Genomic DNA, 21746 nt, shown 5'->3' on the forward strand with positions numbered 1-21746 from the left:
GCACTCCATGACAGAGCACATGAGTGTTTGAATAACTATGCAGAAGTGCAAGGGTTAATTATTAGGCAGCAGTGGGTTTGCATGACACTCTTCTTACACAAAATTTAAAGCATGGTCATTATGTTTCAAGCTGAAAACACAGCAAACATTTATTGAGCACTTACTATGTGCTGATCTTGTGAAAGCATTGCAGAGGCGCTCAGGTAACTCTTACCTTTAGACTATATCATCCATCCATCCATCCATCCATCCATCCATCCATCCATCCACCCACCCATCCAACCATCCATCTGCCCATACATCTGTCCACCCACCCAGCCATCCATCTGCCTGTCCATACATTTGTCCAACCACCCATCCATCTATCCATTCATCCACCCACCCGTCCATCTGTCTATCTATCTGTCCATCCATCTATCCACTCACCTGTTCATCTATCCCTCCACCTGTCCATATATCCATCCACCCACCCATCCAACTGCTCACCCATCCATCTATCCACTCACCCAATTGTCCGTCCATCCATCTGTCCATCCATCCATCCATCCATCTATCCACCCACCCATCCATCCATCACCCCTTGTCTCCATGTATCAATCAATCCATTCTACACCAGGGCCAGAAGCTGTTGAACATGGAAGCCATCTGAACAACAGAGAACCTGCTCAGTGACCCAGGAAATGGCAGAGAGGGTCTCACCACCAGCCTGGGGTGGCCTGAGTGTCATAATGCCTTTCCCTACTTGTATGCACCTCTGCTGCAGGGTTTAAGGTGATTCCTGGTGCTGCACTCACCCCTTGTTCTGTGCATGACCTTGTCCCAGTGCGTCCGAGGGCCGTGGTGTTGAGTGCATCCAGAGAACACCAGCTCCTCCTCAGGCCCATCAGCAGGCCAATGAGGACCATGTCTGGGACCCGACTTGGCACTGTGACCTACAGATGTGTTACTGCTGCTAGAGCCCACTGGTAGGAATCTGCTGCAGCAAAACTAGTCCTGAAAATTTACTCCCACTTGTAGCTCTGCAGCATCAATTTTCTTTCTGTGAGCTTACTTATCAGTAATTAACCCTGAGACTGAATAGGATCTGGCTTCTGAGAAAAGACACAGAAAATTCTGAAATGCTTAATCATTGGTGTTTACTGTAAAGCAAACTAATACGCAAGATAATGACTTCATCCTCAAAAATGTGCACAGCCTGAAAACTTCCTAACCTGGTCTGTGCTGTGCATCCTGCATTCTCCGGGCACCCAACTCCTCTTTCTCCATGTGTGCCCCAGGACGGAGAATTCCTGAGAAGAGGAGCACACGACACCCACACAATAAAAATGCCTGGAGGAAGATGGTCCCCGTTAGGGCACTGGGCAGAGGCAGGAGGAGCTGGGCACTTCTCTTGGCAGGACCAAGAAGCAAACGCAGTGAGGCAAGGCCTGGGAGATACCCCAGGTCCTGGAGAGCAGTGGCAGGGTGCAGATTTGCAGGGGTCCTGGCTTAAGGTGTGGCCACAGTTCTTAGAGACCACCCCCAGCAAGAGCCCATGTCACCGGCAAGAAAGCCTCCTGGGGCGGGGGTGGTGGCCGATCTCATCACACAGCAATCACTGAGCCTCACTGAGGGGGAGCTCGGGCAGAACCCCACTTTCTCTTCTCTAGGTGGGATGACCACACCTCTTGTTTTGCTTGACAAAGTCCTGCTTCACACACCCTAGGTAGATAGTGCCTATTTTCCATTCCACAAATGAACCAGGGTGGACAGTAAATTGTAGTCACCACAGAAAAGCAATGTGTTTATTGGTTTGAGGGGTACATTTAAATTTTAAATGCATCTGTACGTGGATAAATGAGTACCTACAGGTATATACTATACACCTCCCAGCCCTGTGACAGAGAAGGTCGTATCCTCACTATCCTGACCCTGTTTTCCTCTCTCTGGTGTGTCCCCAAGACCCCTCCAGTGCAGGACGTGGGGATGCCCCGCACCTCTTTTCACAGTTACATAGTCCTGCTCATGCATGGACCTTGCCGGCAACATTTAAGCTGTGTGACTCTCCCTGGGCCCAACCCAGACAGGTGCTGGCCAGGGGCCTCTGTGTCTGGCCAAGGATTGCATCTGCCCAGAGAGACAGACTTTCAAAAGCTGCTATAAAGGCACAGTATAGGCTAGCAGGGCCCCGGCTAAGAGCTACAACCTGGAAGTGAGGACCAAAGGATTACAGGTCCTCCCTGCACTCTGGAGGCACACAGTAGGTTTGGAGCTTCCAGCAGTGACCCGTGTGGCTGAGGTTAAGGATTCATCATGTTGCTCAGGATCAATAATCTGAGGTCATTTATGTGACAATTACTTATTGATTATCTGCTCACATTGTACTGGGGGTGTCTGTGTGTGCACACATAGGTACACATGGATGCAAGTGTAGGAACCCCAATAGGAGAGCTAATAAACTGAGGGTCAAATAAGCAGCTACCAGTTATTCATAAGCACAGTGATCAAAAGTGGCTTCCTTAGATAGGAAGCCACAGGAGGCATCTACGTGAGCGCAATCAGGAAAGTGCTGGCTTTGGTCTTATTCTTTTTTTTTTTGGTTTTTCTCCGGTACCGGGAACCGAACTCATGACCTTGCGCTTGCCAGGCAGACGCTTTGCCGCTGAGCTAAGTCCCCAGCCCCTGGTCTTATTCTTAAGGCTTCAAAATTTTGATTTGGATGCCACATCTGTCAAGTGAGGACTCCTTCTGCTCAGTTTGCAGACAGAACTCCCAGCCCCTTAAGGAACATGCACAGGAATGCCTCCTCTCCAATAAGCAGCCAACCCAGCACACGGGAGAGCTGCCCAGTGGGACAGGGGTCTTCTAGGTGCAGAATGACACTCACTTTTCCTTAGAAGACTTACATTTATGTCTTTGAGTCTATGTCATGGAAACATTTAGGAGTCTATACATACTTCTGGAAAAGGCCAGTAATGTAGCAAACACACTGCCAGTGAAATTACAGAATCCTAACACAGAGAGGCACCAGAAGCAGAGTGTCGGGGTGGAAGGTGGCCTGGGGCTGCCTGCATCCTTGAAAAGGCCCCTTCCTCTCCTGCCTTTCCTTCGTGTCACCGGCCTCTCAGTGGCCATGAATGCCATCTCGTCAGAGACACAAGCTGTTCTTTTAAAAGCTCAAAGAGCAAAAATGATGATTTTCACCACAAACTTCAAGATAAATGGTGGATTCTTGCTCTTTATACTTGTTTTGCATTTTCCAAGAGTGTGAATTTATGTCCCAAGTCAGCGCTAGGTTTGGATTCTGGCTCTGTCTTATGGGCTGTAGAACGCTGAGAGCGAACGTGTGAGGCGGAACTTTCTGTGTCAACTTCTGTGAAGCATGCTTTCCGCTGCGCCTGTGAAGGTGCTTCTGGAAGACTGGCATTTGCACTGGTGCATGGGGGAAGCAGATGATCCTCCCAGGGTGGGTGGTCAGAGCAGAACCAAAAGGCAGGGCAGGGCTGGATTTGCCCTTTGCCTGGCCGTTGAGGCTGGGATGAAGATCCCTTCAAGGCACTCCTGGTCCTCAGGCCTCTGGACTTGGGCTGGAACCTGCACCATCAGCTGTCCAGTACTCAGGCCCTTGGACTCTGCTGCAGACAGCAGGGCTTGGGACTTCTCAGCTTCCACGCTCATGTGGATACACACGTATGCATGTAATGTGTGTACGTATCTGTGTATATACACATGTCTATAATAGCGGATACACACATGTATGTACATGTATACACACCTACAGTAGGTATATATGTATGTTTTTCTGTTTCTCTGGGGAACTCTAATACATAATCTAGTCCTTTCAATCTCAGCTTCCTTATCTGCACTTGGTGATGATAATGACAATTTCATATGCTTGACCCATCACATGTGCTCAGCATACGACATTTCTAATTCCCATCAAGCTATAATGACCCTCTCCTGGTCACTCGGGAATCCCGGTCCTCATAGGAAGCCGGACTTTCTACTCTGGCTCCCAGGCAAAAGCTGTGCAGGACGATGGGTGAATGTTCATCCCACTGGGACCGGCGTTTGCCCCCATCACAGGTCTGGGCAGGAGCATTTCTGTGTGTGTGTGTGTGTGTGTGTGTGTGTGTGTGTGCACTCAGCTCTCCGCCTGCTGGTCATGGCTCTCTGTGCCCAGCACTGAGCTGGGGTTTGGAATAGCATCAAAAGGAGTCATTCGCCTGGGCTGCCCCCTGAGGATGCTGTGGCCTGAATCAGGTACCAAATTACAAGGCAACGAAAGCCTTGTGAGGCCAGGTTTCAGGACTGAACTCCGTGCAGCCTGGGTGACACCTCTCTGTGAGCTCAGCTTTCCAATCTGTGAGACAAAACCCAGTGTTTCTCAGGGGTGAAGGGTGGGAGAAAGAGCGAGAACCAAAGAGAACAGCAGGCCCTCCCTGCTGCTGTGCTGCTCTCGGGGAGGTAGGGACGCACCCCATACTCCTCCACTCCCATTCCCACCTGACCCCCTCAGGTCCCAGTGAGTGGGAAGTGAGGCTTGGTGCTCTGAGAAGCTGGACGGGACTAATGAGCCCAGCACTGCGGTCAAAGCCCCGCTGCATGGGGCGCTAAGAGGCCGTGGCCCGTGCTGACCATGAGTCACTGTGGTTTGTATGAGGATCGAGTGGGCCCCCAAGGGTTCCTGTGTTGGGAACTTGATCCTCATGTGGTGATGCTGGGAGGTGGCAGAACCTTTAAGAGGTTGGGCCTAGCAGGAGGGCCCTGCCTCATCCTTGGGGCGCTGCTCTCTGCAGGGAAGAGGTGGCTTTTGTGGGACCCCCGGGTGGTTCTCTCTGGTGTGCTGTAATGAAATGAATGCATCTGGCTCCTCCCTGAACCCTGGCCTCCTCTATGTGCATAAGCTGGCTCCTTCCTGCGAGCACTTCTGCATGGCATCACTGGCTGTGATGGGACACAGGCATTGTAGCCCTTGCCAGAGCCAGTGTCACACTGTTGGAACTTGCAGCCTCCAAAGCTATGAGCTAAACAAACTTCTTCTCTTTATAAGTACCCAGCCCCAGGTATTTTGTTATAGCAATGGAAAATGGACACTATTTTCCTCCTCCTCCTCCTCATCATTGCTGCTGCTGTCTTCTCACCCTTCCCTCCACCCTGTAAGAGATGCCCAGACCAGATCAACTCCTCCAGCATCGATCAGATGCCTGCCCTGCAGGTGCAGAGAGGCAACAGTGAGAGGGATGCTGAGGACCAGAGACCCATGAGGCAGGACTCAGGAGACACGGAAAAGAGCTGAGTTTTCAGAACCAACCACCTGTCTCCAAACATTCAAAGATGCTTGTTCTTAAACAGTGTGGAGGGCTGGGGATATAGCTCAGCGGCACAGCGCCTTACTTACACAGGGTGGACTGTCGATGCTGACTCGCAGGTCATCAAAACAAACCGACAAAGCAGCCCGGGAGGAACTGTGGGCTTGCGTATGTGGGTGTCTGTGTTGAAGGGGCTCCTCTTGGCTCAGTTGCAGCTGCTGACCCTGCTGTGGGCCACGTGGCAAGCTGACCTCCAGCTCCTGGTCTTGGGAGAGGACTGGGCCCAGAAGCACCAGGCCCCTGTGGGGGTCAGTGAGCACCCAGATGGCTGCTTTGGGGTCTGTGAGCTGGAGGCCGGCCAGGAGCTGCAGTCTCCTCCCCATAGGCCCACAGTGTCCAGGGTCACTCTTTGGCTGAGACCTGTTCTGGGGCAAAACCTTTGCCCTCAGGTCCCACACAACAGACACCGAAGCACACACTCTTGAAAGGCCATGGCCAAGGGCTCTGTGGCCATCCCATTTGGCCAGCTCTTCATTTCCACGCTGGAACATTGACCTAGGTCTGCAGGAAGAAGCCTTTCCTAAATGTACACCGAGAGGGAAGCCTTTTTTTTTTTTTAAACCAGGCATATAAAGTCTACCTGGGAACAGCTGGACGAATTTAGCAAGCTTTTGCTTTCAGCATGATTCTGTGAAGCCACAGATTGATTCGATGTTTAGTTAGGCAGAAAATCCAAATGTCAAGAGTCTGCAGAGCCTGTCATGCAATGGTCACATGTGGGAATGACCACCCACCTCTGAGGCCACTTCCCGTGGGCGGCTACGACCGGAGTCCCCTGCCTACCGCTGCCCTCTCTGCATGAGGAGGCCTGAGCTGAGGAGGACGGTGTGCACGTGAGCGCCCGCCTCTGCCTGGGAAGTGTGCATGGAGGCTGGCATGACCCAAGTGTCCCTACAACCTCCTACGCACCCTTGTTTAGCATCTAATAACTGACAGCTGCAATCTCGCCTGTCACAGCGTACGAGCACCATGGTGCGCCTGCACCTCCTCCCTCATGCTGTCTGAGGCCCAGGGTGGCGAGGAGCATGAGCTTTGGGGTGCTCAGGGGCGGCACTTACCCACCACCGGTGCCCCCGTTCTTGCTGAAGTGCGTGCGCGGCTCGCTGGAGGCCAGCTTCAGCAGCTCCGTCCACTCTCGCTCCCACTCCTCCTCCGTGTACACCAGCCCTGACTGGCGCAAAGGGAAGCCAGGTCAGGAGGTCAGCAGGGCACCCTGCCTCCCCCTCGCCCCTCCCAGGTACAGCCACACTGGACCAGGTGGGCTGGCCCAAGGCCCACGAGCCCCTGGCCGGCCACATCTCTCAGTGGCCCTGAACGGACCCTGCTTTGCTTGGACAATGTATTTTCAGAAGCCTCAGGTTCTCATTTCAGAGCTGATGGGGGTCCACCCCCCGAGAGTTTCATGGGGGGCTGTGTGCGTGTGCCTGGCTGGGGGTTGACAGGGCACCCTTTAAAGAGCTTGGGGCGAGCTTGAACCAGGAAGCAGGCAGATTCTCCTAGGAGAGCAAAGTGCTAACGTTAACCAGGTTAGGGATACCTGGGATTCTCTGAATTGAGCTCACATCTGGGGCTGGGGCCCAGGGCTGTGCCCGCTGTGGCTTTCCTAATTATGCCCGTGCGGGACGTGTGAATGGGCATGTGGCCACCACCCACCAGGGCCGTGCTGTTGTGACGAGGCTCCTGTGCCGTGGGGTGTAGGTCAGCGTAGGCCAGGCCCCGAGGCCGTCTGTGGCTGACCTCGCAAGATGCACTTAGAGCTGTGGGCCACACTGCGCTCTAGCAGGGCCAGAGGCTGACCTGGCAAGCAGGCGGGTACCAACCTCCTTGTTCTGCTGCGTCTGCTGCCACCTCCACCTCCGCTTCAGGGCTTCTCGCTCAGCACCCGTCCTCATCATGGTGTAGAGAGCTTTCCGCAAAACCAGGTCTCGATCGTGAAAACCCCACATTCCTGCAGTGGGCAGCGAGGGACAGCAGAGCAGAGAGGTAAACAGCAGGAGAAGGGGGCAAGCTATGACCTACCAGGTTGGCCTAAAGTGTGTGTCTACACAAAGGTACTGCTCTACACAAAAGTGCTTGGCTGTTCAGTTCTCATCGCAGGCTCACAGACTGCCCCCTCTTTGTCTTTTCCCCAGTGCTTCCCTTCAGCTTAGGTAAGAGAATGAAGCAGCACATACCTTCCTTAACCAAGTCATAGCAGGTGAAAGTGAATGCTGCCTCTTGCTGGGATCTGTGACTTCCGGCTCTCAACCTAACAGGTTTGCTTGGACAGACCTACTATTCACTGTCCAGATCTTGGTGTTTGGGTGGAAAACTACCTTTAGGGGTAAGCTGGTGGTATGTCATCATCTAGGGCCCCCTGCCAGGATGGCCATTAATATCCTGACTCCCCCAGAGTCTGTCAGACCTGAGGTCCACAGTCCTAGGCATCTCAACTTCCAAGAAGCTTCAGGGGGCACAATTGCATGCACCTGGCAAAGCAGGGGGCGCCTGCTTCCCAGGGAGAATGTTTCCCCTGGTGCTGGGTGTTGAGGGGCTATGAAGATACACCACCATCTCTGAGTACATCCTGGGGCCACTCAGGTGTGGTCCAGAAACCCTAGTGATGGGAGAAGGCTGGAGAGGTGCAGCCTTGGCTCCAGGGGAAAGAATGGTGGAGTCTACCCATCCATCCATCCACCCATCCATACACCCGTCCATCCACCCACCCATCCACACACCAATCCATCCATCCGTCCACCCATCCATCTATCCGTCCACCCATCTATCCATCCATCCATCCATCCATCCATCCATCCATCCATCCATCCATCCATCCATCCCCTTACTGAAAGTGCTAAGAATATGCATGACAGGGTCCAGGACACATGCAGTTCTTAAACCTGATACAATACACACAGTAGGAAAGTGGGAAGTGAGGATTTGGTATGAAAGGTACAGTGCCAGTGTCCAAGGAGAGAAGCAGCAGGTGAAGAGGACAGAGCGGTGGGTGCACTGTTATGATGTAAATGGACGTGGAGGTGTCAGGGCAGGGGCTAGAAGGGGTGGGAAGGAGATCAGCTGCTATTTCAACCAGAGGGAAAGGCTACACATTGGCCTGCCAAGGGGCGGTCTGTTTGATGCACTTGGGAGAGGCAGGAGGACAAGGTGCTTAGAGCCAGGCTGGAGGGGAGAGGGGAGAGGGCAGAGGACACAGGCAGACTTTCAAGTGAACTGGGAGCCTCAGGAGAGCGTGACCGGCGCTGACTGCTGTTTGCGAAGGTGAGGCTGGCTGTTACCCATGACGCGTAGTAACCAGACACTGCCCTGGGCTTCCTAGCAGGCAAGGCTTCTATCTATCTCTGCAGGACAAAGGGAGGGAAATGGCCGTCAGGGTCCTTAGGCATCCTCAGACCGGTTTCCGCTGCCGGCTTGGGCTCTCTGGGAAACCTCTGGCCCCAAGGCCGTTAGTGCAGGTTGCTCTCACACACGGGCCTTCTTGTCCTGCACGTCTGCCTGTAGGCCTGACTCCCCGATCACTATCATTTCCCTCTGTGCCCAGTAATCCCGGGTCATTGTCAGGTCCAGGCAGCCCGTGCTGAACAGCATTGCTGGTGACTAGCACACGGCTGCCAGGGGCAGCCCTGGTCCTTGGAGTTTAGGGTGCAAGAACAACACGAAAACAAAGTGCAAACTGAGTACCCCCTACCCGAAGTGACTGGGGCCCAAAGTGTGCCAGATTTTGGATTTTGAAACATTAGCATATTCATAACGAGACATCTTGGGGACGGGAACCAAATCTAAACCTGAGACTCATGCGTGTTTCATACAGCTTACAGCCTGCAGGTAACTTGTACAATATTCTGTGCCTAAAACAAGCTGTAACTGTGTGGAATTTGCCATGTGTGGAGTCATACTGATGCTCAAAAGGTTCTGGATATTGGAGCATTTCGGATTTTGGATTTTCAGGTTAGAGATGCTCAGTCTGTACTGGGATAAAAGGACCAATGATCTATGACATCGGAGCTCACTTCTGTGTGGAGAGGGATTCTCAGAGGAGACCCTGCAGCCCTGGCTCAACCTCTCTAGCAGATGGGGCAAAGCCCACGGAGGCCTTCTCTTCCCAGGAAGGCTGGGAGTCCCAGTGTGCATGTGGGACAGTGCTGCCCAGGGACTGCACTGTAGCACCCGAGGGGCTGATGGGGGCCGTTACTCCATGCACTGCAACGTCTGAAGGACGAATCTGTCTCCATGCCGGAGACTGTGTGACACGCTGCTGTTGACCCAGAGGAAAGACTTCTTTTTATATTCTTTCCCCATGTTTTATTTAAAACAAGGTGAAACATACCCAATAACAGTAGAGGAGCTAAGCTTAAGTATTGTAAGGAAATATGACCTAACTACTAGAATTGTGGTTTTGGAGAGGACCATGGAAAATTCTCAAAAAACTCAAAGGTGATTGTACACCACAAACATACACGATTATTATATGACCACAAAAATTAAAGTCTATCTAAAAATTTTAAGTGGAAAATGTTGAATTCTAAACTGCAAACACAGTCAGATTACAGAAGCACGGACCAAAGACTGGGAGACACTACACTAAAAGGTTAGAAATGGCCGGTGTTAGGTAGTGGGGTTAGGGATTTTTATTTTCTTCCCATGATGGAAGTAGAATACTTCTAATGCCCCCAAACAGGATGTACTAGTTGTTGTGGGAAGGAAGCAGTCAAGCAGATGCCTTTGTCTTTCCCATCACTCCGCCGCAGCCCAGGAAGCCCCCATTTGCTCCCCTCTCCCTTCTCCAGGCCCCTCTGGGCTCTCCCCAGACCCCCAGTGCTCCCCCTCAAAGCCCTCTGCAGTCTCATCTCAGTCTGCCTCCCGAGGAACAGCCCCACTGCAGGTCTGGTGAGGTCTGGGTACCACCCTCACCTGGGATGGCGCATTTGGTCAACAAGGACCACGTTGTCATCTAAGGGTCCTGCGCCCTGGACAGGGTCTCGTACTTATGGACTGAAGAGGAGAACTAGCCTAATGTCAGGGCCCAGGTGCAAGTCCAAACTTGCCTGTCGGAATGGATTTGGCCTTTTACATATAAGAAGGAGCCTAGATTCAGGGGAAGACTGAGCTTCCAGAAAGTCAACCATGACCCTCTGTTATCCCAGCATTATTAAATATTGCCTCCACACCTGTGCACCTTGGCGTTAGGGCCAGGGCTCTCTCCACCGGGGTAGGTTGCTGATGCACCTGCCGTGTACTCCAACTGCACAGATTCCCCTGCGGAACTTACCCAAGCGGAACCCACGGCTATCTTCTTACCAGTGTAAGTTCACTACAGGTTGCTGTCAATATGGTAGCCCCACAACTGCCCAACCTCACGCACCGCTCCTCGGACTGCCTGCTGGGGCCTCAGCTAGCTCAACTCTGCCTCTAAACAGCCTGCCGATTCCTGCACTGTGCCCCATCTGTGGGGTCTCCCTGCTGGATCATCCTCTTTTCTACTCTCTCAAGTTTTTCAAGTCTCAGTAGAGATGCTGTCTCCTCTACTTCAGGACACAATCCCTAGTTTCCATTCCCACAGCTCCTCCTTATGTCAGGATGGGTCTTTTCTCTCTTGTGCTGTGTCTCGTTACCAACCCAGCCAGGTGTTTAACCAGGAAAGTTGGCTCCATCCCATGGAGCCACTTCCAGATGATAATGACATGGTGGCTCTACTGAACCTATGTCCTTGCTTGAACTATGCATCGGGCAGGCCTGAAGCCCTGCCACCCTCCCTCTGTGCTGTAGAGCTTACCCAGTGAGGCTGCGTGCAGCAGGCAGTTCCCATCCCCTGTCGTGGCCAGAGGAAGAAGCCGTTTACAGCTTGTGCACACGGTGGACCACCAGTTCAGGCGACCTGGAACAGAAGTTCTCTTTAGAACACAAGCCCGGAAAAGTCAGGATGGCAGGGATCATGTGTGCTAAGTAATCACAAATATTAGTGGAAGATTTTTCTAGAGACCTCAGTGAGACGGCTTAGTGCTGTAGCTACCTTTCTCAAGTAAAACGAAGAGCAAGAATATGGGCAAATGTAACACGCTTCCTGTCTTGTTTCGAGTTTCCCACTACATTTGATTGTAAAAGAAAAAACTGTATGTCTATCTGTATGTTTCAATATATGCACGGCAAATATTTAGGCAATCACATTATGAATGGTGGGGGATAAAGGAACAAAAAAGGCAGCAAGATTTCCAAGCTGCACTAAAGATGGTTAAATAGACTTTGATACTGTATACGAATATAACAGCCACTGAAAAGGATATACAAGGAGTGACACCCAATCCTATATAGTCTCCTCCAGAAAATAACTAAGTATTACCTTGACACCAAAACCAGATGAAAAAGGTGCCGAAAAGTACAGCCTAATACTTCTCATGGACAAGCTGCCAAATACAGACAAATTATACTCAGGAATATATATAGAAGATTATATACCACAATCAAGTGGGGTTTGTTACAGGGATGTAAGGCTGGCTCCATATTTGATATTCAATCAATTAACCTTCACCATATTAACAACAGTAACATATTAACCATATTAACAAACTACTGAAGAAAAATGTTACATCATTAGAACATGAATGGAAGAAAGAATTTGATTCTATTTTTATTCATGATTAAAAACTCCTAAAAAAACTTCTAAAAAATTCCATCTTTACTCATGGTTAAAAACTTGTACAAAACTAGGAACAGAAGGGAACTTCCCCAACTTGCTAAAAACATCTCCCAAATTCCCAGAGCTAATGTTATACGTAGAGGCCAAGACTGACTGCTTTACTTCCAAGCACAGAAAAAGGCAAGAATGTCCACTCTCACCACTGCTACTCAACTTAGTAACAGAAGCCCTAGCCAATGAAATATGCTAAGAAAACAATAAACCTGTAGTTGTAGATCGGAAGACAAGGAGTAACACTATTCTCATTTGCAGATGACATGAAAGTTTATGCAGAAAATGATACAAACATCTACAAGTAATAAGTTATCTTGCCAAGGTCCCAGGATATGAGATCAGTATATACAAATCCACTGTAGTCTACATTACTAGTAATGAATACATAGAAATCTGGATAAAATATAACACTATTTATAATTAATCAAAAATTAAGTATTAGGTATAGATGTAACATAACATGTTCAGCATTTGTGCATGTATGCTAAATACTGATGAAAGGAGTAAACTATCTAGACAAATGGAGAGACATACCACGGTCAGGGATAGGAAGGCTCAACCTAGTAAAAATGTGAATTCTTTCCAAATTTATCCATGACTTACGTACAGTTCCTATCAAAATTTTACTCATCAAAGTTTCTTTTGGTAAAAAGTAAAGTATTACCATCCTAGACTTCTGTACCTTAGGTAAATTTAAAGAAAATTTCTTATCACTAGATCCACAGTGAAAACATTAAAGGCAGGAGGAAAATGATCTTGGGTGGAAGCAAGGTATACAAAAGAAATAAGGAGAACACAAGTGTATATTGACTGTCCAAAGTGGGACAAGCAATGTCCTTGGGGGGATTAAATTATATGTAGGATTAAAACAAATGACAGCAATAACCCAAACTATGAGAACACACAGCACAGGACATAAATTCTAAAGTCCTTACATTGGCCAGGAAGTGGTAAAAGGATCTACATAAGGCAAATTCTAGTAACTCAAAGATGCATTTTGTAAACTTTTGGGAAACCACCTAAAATTAACAAGCGAATAGAACAGAAACCAAAATGATAAACACCCTTAAACAATTCAAAAGAAGAGAGAGAGAGAGAGAGAGAGAGAGAGAGCATACTAAATAGCAAGATAATAGGTTTAGATTCAACTCTAGATAACAGGCTTAAATACAAATATATCAGTACTTACATTAAATGTGAATGAACTCATTAGAAGACCAACAGTTTTGGTTATTCAGGATGAGTAAGTTCTAGAGATTTAACACACAGCATGGTGACCACAGTTGATAATACCATATTGTGTACTTGAGACAAAATTGGCTAAGAGAGTGGATCTGAAATGCTCCCACACACCAAAAAATAGTAACTGCCTGAGTTGAAGGATGTGCGGGTTAGCTTGATCACTGCGATCACTTTATAAGAGCACATACATCAAAACATCACCTTGTATACTGTAAACAGTTAACCTGCCATGGTTTCATGGACACCGGAAGAAATCATGAGATTTCTGGGTCAGAGACAAAGAACTTTATTACAGCACAGTAAGCAGCATGAACATAGATAGTATTTATGTTAGTTCTCTTGCCCCCCAAATCTCACGGGGTGGTGTGTAATGGTGTATAAGCAGACAGGAGGACACTGTGCACTTAGTTGGTTTGTGTCACAGCCGAGGAACCCCAAGCTTAGTAAATCCCAAGACTGTATAACGGGCTGCAAGTCCATGTGCCCAATCTTTGCCCTGGGGAGAGATATTTTCTTTCTTTTGATGAGCAGTCAACAGAGAAAGACGGTATTTCTATCTTCATGTAAGAGCTACAGAGAAAGACGGTATTTCTATCTTCATGTAAGAGCTTGTACTCGGCAGACCCTCCCTACGGTGGTTCCAAATTGCTCAACTTCCCAAGGCTTTCTGGGAAAGCTCCTCACTGTGTTCAGCAAAGTTACAAAAAGACCCCGAACCAGCCTTATCAGTAAAGCAGATACATATATAAAGTCCCCCCAAATCTTGCCAAAATTTGTTCTTCCACTCAGATTTACAAATACTCCTAGGGTAAAAGCAGCTATCACTGCAGGCTTACTTGTTCCAGTTTTCCAGTCTTAAATTTCCTAGCTTCACTAATTCTTAGTGCCTCAGCAGCTTTTAGCTGCTATTCTAAAGGAGATCTCAGTATTTGTGTCCCTTTTCTCATTGAGGTGGCAGACAGACAAGTGTGCCACTAGCTACGTCACTGCTCTTTGGAAGCAGGAGCCTGGCAATGGATTATTTTTGGGTATTAATCCAATTTGCATCCCTAGACTCAATCCAAATTTGTTGTAATATACTGATGAATTCAATTTGCTAAATATTTTGTTTATAATTGTCATGATTATTCATGAGAGAAACTCAGGGCTTGTCACTTGTCAAATGGAAAGGGCATATCCAAAAATACAGCTCGCTTGGTCTCGGTGGCATTTTGGGACTAGATGAAAAAGGTTAACAAACCTCTCTGGGGGAAAGTTTATCCCCCACACTGCTGCTCCAAGTAGAATACTGACTCCGTGGGACTCTGGGCTCACAGAATCCCCTAAACGAGGGGTTTTACTGATTCCTCACTCAGCTGAAACCGGGCAGAGCCCACTGGCCTGAGGCGGCAACTGAGCTCCAGCACAGCTTTGCAGCTCTGAGAGTGGACCTGCTGTCCGTCCATTCCCTGGGCAGGACTCCAGGCCGTGCTCAGAGCTCTGGCCAACTCCTTTGATGAAGCTTGTGATACTTTTAGTGATACTTGGGTTGCTTTCAATGACCTAGCAATTGGGCCTGACATTTGGAAAACTACGGAAAAATTGGCAAGCTTTGGTCTTTTGGTTGATTAAAGACATCCCTCTGGGGGCCACAAAATGGGACAGCAAATCGCAGCTGCTGATCCAAATGTCTGAGTCACTTGTGTCACTGTGCATGGTGGCCGCTTGTCCTCAGATGTAATCAACTAGAACCAAGCAGGTTGTGGAGTCTGTACCTCCCAGACTGTCACTACTGCTGCCGAGACTCCCCGCTGCCGCACGTGTTGACATTCACCCCATCACAGGTGGGCAGAGAGCGGAGGATTCCACATCCCGATGTGGACGTTACCACTCTATGCCACACCCATGCTGAGCCGTGGTCTCTTGGTGCAGGAGGACGCTTTCCTGGGGATACTGCTCTTACCAGACTGACTCACAGGGATGGTGGTGCTGACCCAACACTGTAACCCAGCTGCAGTTCTGCTCTGATTAGTCAACTCTGGCCACAGTACTATGACCCTCAAAACCAACCTAAGTGGTTCTGGTTTCCCAGACCGTCTTGAGCTTGACACTGATGTGCCTTTATCCAACACTCAACAGTGTGCCGAGACTAGAGATCTTCAGTGGGGTTTCCATGTTCCCTACCAGGAAAATACCTGATACGATTGAGTTTGGGGGTAACATTTTATTATTTATTTATTTAGTCTTTTTGAGACAGGGTCTCACTATGTAGTTCAGGCTGGTCTGGAACTCACTTTGCAGCCCAGGCTGGCCTCAGATTCACAGTGATCTTACTGCCTCAGCCTCCCAAGTGCTGGGATTGCAGGCATGAGCCACCATGTGTGGCTCAGGGGTGATCTTTTAAAAAATAGTCTCAAAAATATTTCTGATTGCTATTATCTAAAATTCCTATGTGGGAATATAACCCCCACTGCAGCGCATTGGGATGTGGGCATCTGGGAGGTGGTTAGGTCCTAACGGCTCTGTCCTCACGCAGGAGATTAGTGCCATTGTAGAAGAGGCTTGGGAGCGCCGTTTTATCTCTTTTGCCATAGGAAGCCACGTAGAAGGCACCCTCCCTCTACAAGGAATGGGCCCTCTCTAGACACCAAATCTGTGGGAACCTTGATCTTGGACTTCCTCAGCTTTAGAACTGTAAGCAATACATTTCTGTTACTTAGAAATTATCGGGTCTAAGGCATTTTGTTATGGCACCCAGGAGGGACTAAGACATGGACTGTGCCTCCCTCATTTCCTCCTGATGTGCACTTATCTTAATCAGCTTGGGCCTTACAGTAATAATTGCAATGGACTGGGTGGCTTAAACAATGGACATTTATTTCCCACAGTTTCTGGCGGCTGGAAGTCCCAGATCAAAGTGTTGGCAGATATGGTTCCTGGCAAGGGCTTCCTTCCTGGCTTGCAGAGGCCACCTTCTTACCAGGTCCTCTCTCTCTCTATATATATATATATGAAGAAGAGAGAGAGAAAGAGAGAGAGAGAGAGAGAGAGAGAGAGAGAGAGAGAGAGAGAGAGGGAGAACTCTACTGTCTCTTCTTATTAGGGCTCTAATCATGGGACCTCACTCTAATGACCCCATATAAACCTAATTTACTCTGAAAGTTTCTACCTCCTAACACAATTACACTGGGGCTTGGGGCTTCAGGCTTCCAACATAAGAATTTTTTTTGGCGGGGGGGCTCAATTTATTCCATAATAGCACCTTAGTAAGGTAGCTTGCTTGTGGAGTGTGGCTGCTTCACTAAGAGGTTCCTTTCAGCTGTTCAGTAAGTGGTACTCACGATGTACAGCTTAGGGGGTTACATAGACCTAGCTTTGGAAATTCAGATTCCACACTATGCATTTCTTGTACTTTTAGTTACTTTTCTCTCATTGTTGAGACAAAATACCTGACACCCAAAGTTAAAGAAGGGAAGGTTTATTCAGCTCAGTTTGTAGAGGTTTCAGTCCACAATCAGCTGGCTCCACGGCAGGGTGGCACATGGCAAACAGACATCCCAGAGGAGAAACAGTTCTTAGTGGTGGAAGACAGCAAAAGCAAGCCAGGGAAGGGAGAGACAAGCTATTTCTATCCTTTATATTGTATCCAGTCTACCAGGACTAGGGCTGCAACCCAGTCAGTGGACTGACCCAGCAATCACCCACATGTGATCCCAGCACCTTAATCCCAGCATTGCACTATGAAACCGTCACATGCTCTAGATTCAACCACCTCTGATAAAGCCCCATTTAAACCCGCATGAGGCTTTGAGGGGACATCGAGACACAAGTCAGAACGCTCATCCTGTTGCAGCTTTCATGGCCCTTCTGGCAGCTCAGGCTGGCCTGTTTGGTTCACCTTCTGGGTGGCGGTTCAGCCAAACACGGCCGCCAAAGTTTCAGAATTTAGGTTCCACTTGATAAAAATGCATTTGTCCCTCCTGTTCCTTTCCTTCAAGAATGAAAAATATGGCTGTAATCCGGAAAAAATTTTGTTAAAAGATTAGGTCATTGGCAACATAACTATATACCTCAATTTTGTGAGCAGTGAGGGAGCCACAATCCCAGCATGTGAGAAGAGAACACCTTAAATCTCAGAATGTATGCGGCAGGAGGGGTACAATGAGAATGCTTTATTTTTTAGAACTAACCCCAGAAACCTTTGCACTCATAAATATGGCCTAGTATGGATGTCCTGAAGTGCTGAAGTGGCTCAAATATAACAGGCCGCTTCTCTGCCCCGGGAGCCTCAGGTCTCCTGCCAGTATTCATGCAGCTGTGGTTAGCTAGTTTACTGGATTGCAGGCAAAATAATATCCCAGACATTTCACAGTTCTTGACACAAAACAGACTTCCGGATGGCTAGTGAGATACAGAATTCACCGTTCTACCAGGAGAGGGAGGCCCCACAAAATGCACCAGGAGGAACTGAAAATATTAGAAGACTGGGCACGAACATGAAGTAGATAGAGCTGAACCCTGCAGCACCTGAGTATGGTGAGGTGATCGCCACTAAAGGGAAGGATGGGCCTCTGCAGTGAGACAATGTCATTTAAAGGTCACAATGTTATATGCATAGTGCCCGGAGGCCAATCATAAGTTACTTGGTGTATATTATAAACAAATAAACCCCCAACAGCAAAAAGGACACACAAGTGATCCAGATTTTGAGATGCCCCTGATGGGGATTTTGAAGTAACTCGGGTTAACCATCAATATATTTAAGAAAATAGAGCAAATGGGTCAGAAGCCATATCTGAGCAAACCTTGTTCAAGAATTTCCCAAATTTGGTGGAAGACATATTTCAGAAGACCTATAAAATCCCCAAATAAATGCAAAGTAAACCATGGCAAGGCATTTAGTAAAACTGTCAAACTATGAGAGATAAACTCTTAAATGCAGAGAAAAATATTACAAGGGTAACAATAAGTCTACATACAATGCAGTAAAAACATTACAGTGCTGAATAGAAATAATCTCCAATCCAGTTTGTACCCAGAAAAATATCTTTCAGAAATGAAGCTGCTGGGACAAAGAGGAGACCTGGGGAGCAGGAGGAAGATGGGGTGAATCACATAGGCGTGAGGCCAGAGCAGTCTCCCGGATGTTGCCGCAGGATTCTCCAGTCCCCCGGACAGCACTATAACTGCACTTGTGCCTGCTCTCAGAAGAAGGTGTCTTATCTAGCTCATCACAGGCTGTGTGAGGGATCCACACATCATTCTGCAGGTTGCTTTTTGCATAATATTAAAATAGTCCCAGCTTATGAATCAATTTATGTATATTTATGTATACATATGTGTACGCATGTTTGTAGTATGTTTATGTATGAATTAAGATTATGAGTTATGCTCACATAAGTTTCTAATGTGTGAAAGTACTGATATATATACATATATATTTCAATTTAAAGGATGAAATGTAACAGTCACTTTTAAGGACTTTTAATTCTTGGTGAATTTCAATAAAGTGAGAACTGTTTATCATAGTTATTTCCAAAGAGTTGTGAGAATATGCAGTGGTACCTTGGTTCACAGACTTAATTCTTCCCATGATTCTGGTCGTTAACCAAATTGGATGAGAACTAAATCAAGTTCCCCTGTAAGGTCAACATTGAACCTAACCATTGCATTTGATTCAGTTCTTGTGCAATTCAATTCACAAACAGAATTGTGGAAAGAAGTTTGTGAGCCAAGGTACCATTATATTTTAATTTAAAAAATTTTTAAGTAAAATAGAATAATAGTAATAGGATTGGGGCAGTTGGAGGTACGTCACTTTATATTTTATTCCAACTGTTACCATTAAGAATTCACTTTTAATAAAAATTACTGATTTCAAAATAGAAATAATAAAATATAAAGGATAAAGGCAACAAGCAGCAGTGGAAAATTAAGGCCCTCAGGAGAATATTTAATGTGAGCAAATTATGTCATAATATAGGGCCACATTAACACTGTTTAATATAATAAACCTTGCCAGCACTTTGTTTAAACTGGATCCCCATCTGCTCTCCAGTGATTTTGGTTAGGACTCAGCAATTCCATTTTAATGATAAGTAGTTTTATTGATATAAAAATAACTATGCTCTTAACTATAAATGAAAACATGTATTAAAATTAACACGCCAAAATTAAACAGACAAGTTCCTATTATAAGCTACTAACATTTATGCTAACAATTGGTTTATTCTTACCATCTGCAAATCATCTTATGGAAGGTAAGTGAAAAATGCAACCAGGAGTCCTAATTAACCATGCCACCGGACAGCCTGTTGGAGGCGTAATGGGAAATAACATCCCATCACTTAGTGACTTATTTTTCTCTGGGCTGTGGAACAGCAACCTCTTTTACCCGACTTTTAAAAAAGTCTTTTAAAAAAAAAAATCCAGACTTGGAGATATCAAAATGCTACTGCCACAAAGCAAAAGACAGTGACAGGATCCTTGCTTACAAAGGCATAAAATTCAACAGTGTGTTCAAAATATCTACAAGACCGACACACTGGATAGTGACGTGGGCTGTCCGCATTCATCCTTTGAATTAGGTTTAAGTCCCACAGTTCCTGGCAAGAGTCAGGAGATAAAGAGGCGAGGAACAGGAAGGATGGAAAGGGCATATGATAGCCCAGTGAGGCAAGCAGTCTGCATTTATGTGGCGGACCTCAGAGTTTGTTCAAAGCCATGGCTTTCTCCTCCCATCCTGGTCATGCAGTCTATGTCTCCTTCCTTGCTTCATGGAGTGGACACTTGTAGGTCCAAAAGGATCCATGCAATTTCCTTCTCCTTGCCAGGGACTGGTGTTCGCACAGCCATGTGCTACCACTGGCCCATGAGCTGCAGGAAGGAATCTGTAGGAGCAGCACCCAGGGCAGCATGCTCATCCCTCAGCAGGGACCTTGTCGGGTGTGAGGATGTGTTACTGGGAGCGGCACCCGCACTGCATCCCCAGATGGAGCCGTCCTGACTCACACGGGAGCAGGACAGGAGGCTGGTGCACCGGTCCTTGAGCCAACACCAGCCCTGCTTGGAGCCTCCCTATTGTCAGCTGGGGTGTGTGGGATGATGAAGTCACAGGTTAATCTGCTGGCTGTGTGCCTGTGTCTTCCTGCTCTTTGCAGGACCCTCAGTAATAAACCACCATTCCCATTCCAATTTTACATAGAAGAACACTGAGGCTCAGAGAGAGTAAGTAAACTACTGCGTACTAATAGGAGTCACTACTCATCCTCGGCAAAGTCAAATCTGGAACAAGGCTGACCTCATTTAGTCAGAGATGGTTAAGATTGTGGCAAGCCAGTCTTAACTTCTCTAAACCCGCATGACGGAAGAAATAAATTCCTCAATAAGGAACAGACCGGGGCTAATCTGAGTCTAAACCTTTGCAGCAAGCGCCTCATTCTCCCCTGTGATGCCTGCTCGCTCTCTTCCTTGTGCCTCTCATTCTGTTTTTCTGTGAAAATTCTGTGACACGTCAAGAGCAATACACCCATTGCCCAGAACCTAACAGAGGCCATCTCCGCCATCTTTGCTCCATCTCATTCCTTTTAGCTTAAAATAAAAATAAAGAACAGTCGAGATCAGGCTGAAGTTCTCTTCAGGCACCTCCACCACTTTGTTCTCATGCCTTCCTCCGACAGGCACTGCCAACACCAGTTCGGTGATGTCTTCCTTCTCTCACACGGTACATTCCTGCCTTCAGGTACATGACACTCTCAGATATTGAGACGTGTGTTGTTTCAGTATCTGAGTTCAGCACCATTGGGCTATCATATGCCCTTTCATCCTTACTCTTCCTCGCCTCTGTATCTCCTGACTCTTGCCAAGAACTGTAGGACTTAAACCTAATTCAAAGGATGAACGCGGTGCTTATTTCCCAACATCTGGTTTCCAGGAGGCCTTGGCTTGGCTTCTCCCCATGTGGGACAGAAGCATGGATCCGTCTATGTCTTGTGACTTGCTTCCCTGCTGGAGAGAAGCCGCTATCCAATAATGCAGTTGTGTGTGGAGCAAGAGCCTCAATACCACGTTATTTCCTTCTTGTCCATATTCTTTCTTCGCTCTATCCTCCCATTACTCCTTCCCCCAGGCTCTGACTCTCCCCCAGCCTCATTTTCCAGGGTTGCCAGTGTCCAGGGACAGCAGTGCCTTGCCCTTCCATCCTTGTAGGGTATGTACAGATTGCCAAGGCCCACCTCCTGGCCTGTTCTTGTTCCAGACCCTCTTCCTTGCAGGGGCAGGGCAAGCCAGGGTTGTATGGCTCCCACGTGTACTCTTGGGCAGGGGAATGTGTCATTCAAAAATGGGATAGGAGGCTGGACCTGTGACTCAGTGGAAGAGCTCCTGCCCAGCACGTATGAGGCCCTGGTTTAAATCTCCAGTGCTAGCAGGGGAGGTGGGATGGGGAAGGACAGAGAAGGAGAGAGTGAGAAAGGAGAGAGGAGGGAAGA

At 47.9% G+C, this 21746-nt stretch overlaps 1 protein-coding gene across 1 annotated transcript in view; it reads right to left on the reverse strand.

Moving 5' to 3' along the window:
* The window catches only part of Otud7a (OTU deubiquitinase 7A), a gene marked incomplete at its 3' end in the record, with an annotated part of 182955 nt that overhangs the window by 24214 nt on the left and 136995 nt on the right, over positions 1–21746 (reverse strand). Inside the window, 3 exon segments of the mRNA XM_013512651.1 lie at positions 6410–6522; positions 7172–7299; positions 11122–11223. Coding sequence (XP_013368105.1) covers positions 6410–6522; positions 7172–7299; positions 11122–11223 — 343 coding nt within the window.

Source organism: Chinchilla lanigera, unplaced genomic scaffold, assembly GCF_000276665.1.
Source record: "Chinchilla lanigera isolate Chin_1 unplaced genomic scaffold, ChiLan1.0 scaffold00015, whole genome shotgun sequence".
Lineage (NCBI taxonomy): Eukaryota > Metazoa > Chordata > Mammalia > Rodentia > Chinchillidae > Chinchilla > Chinchilla lanigera.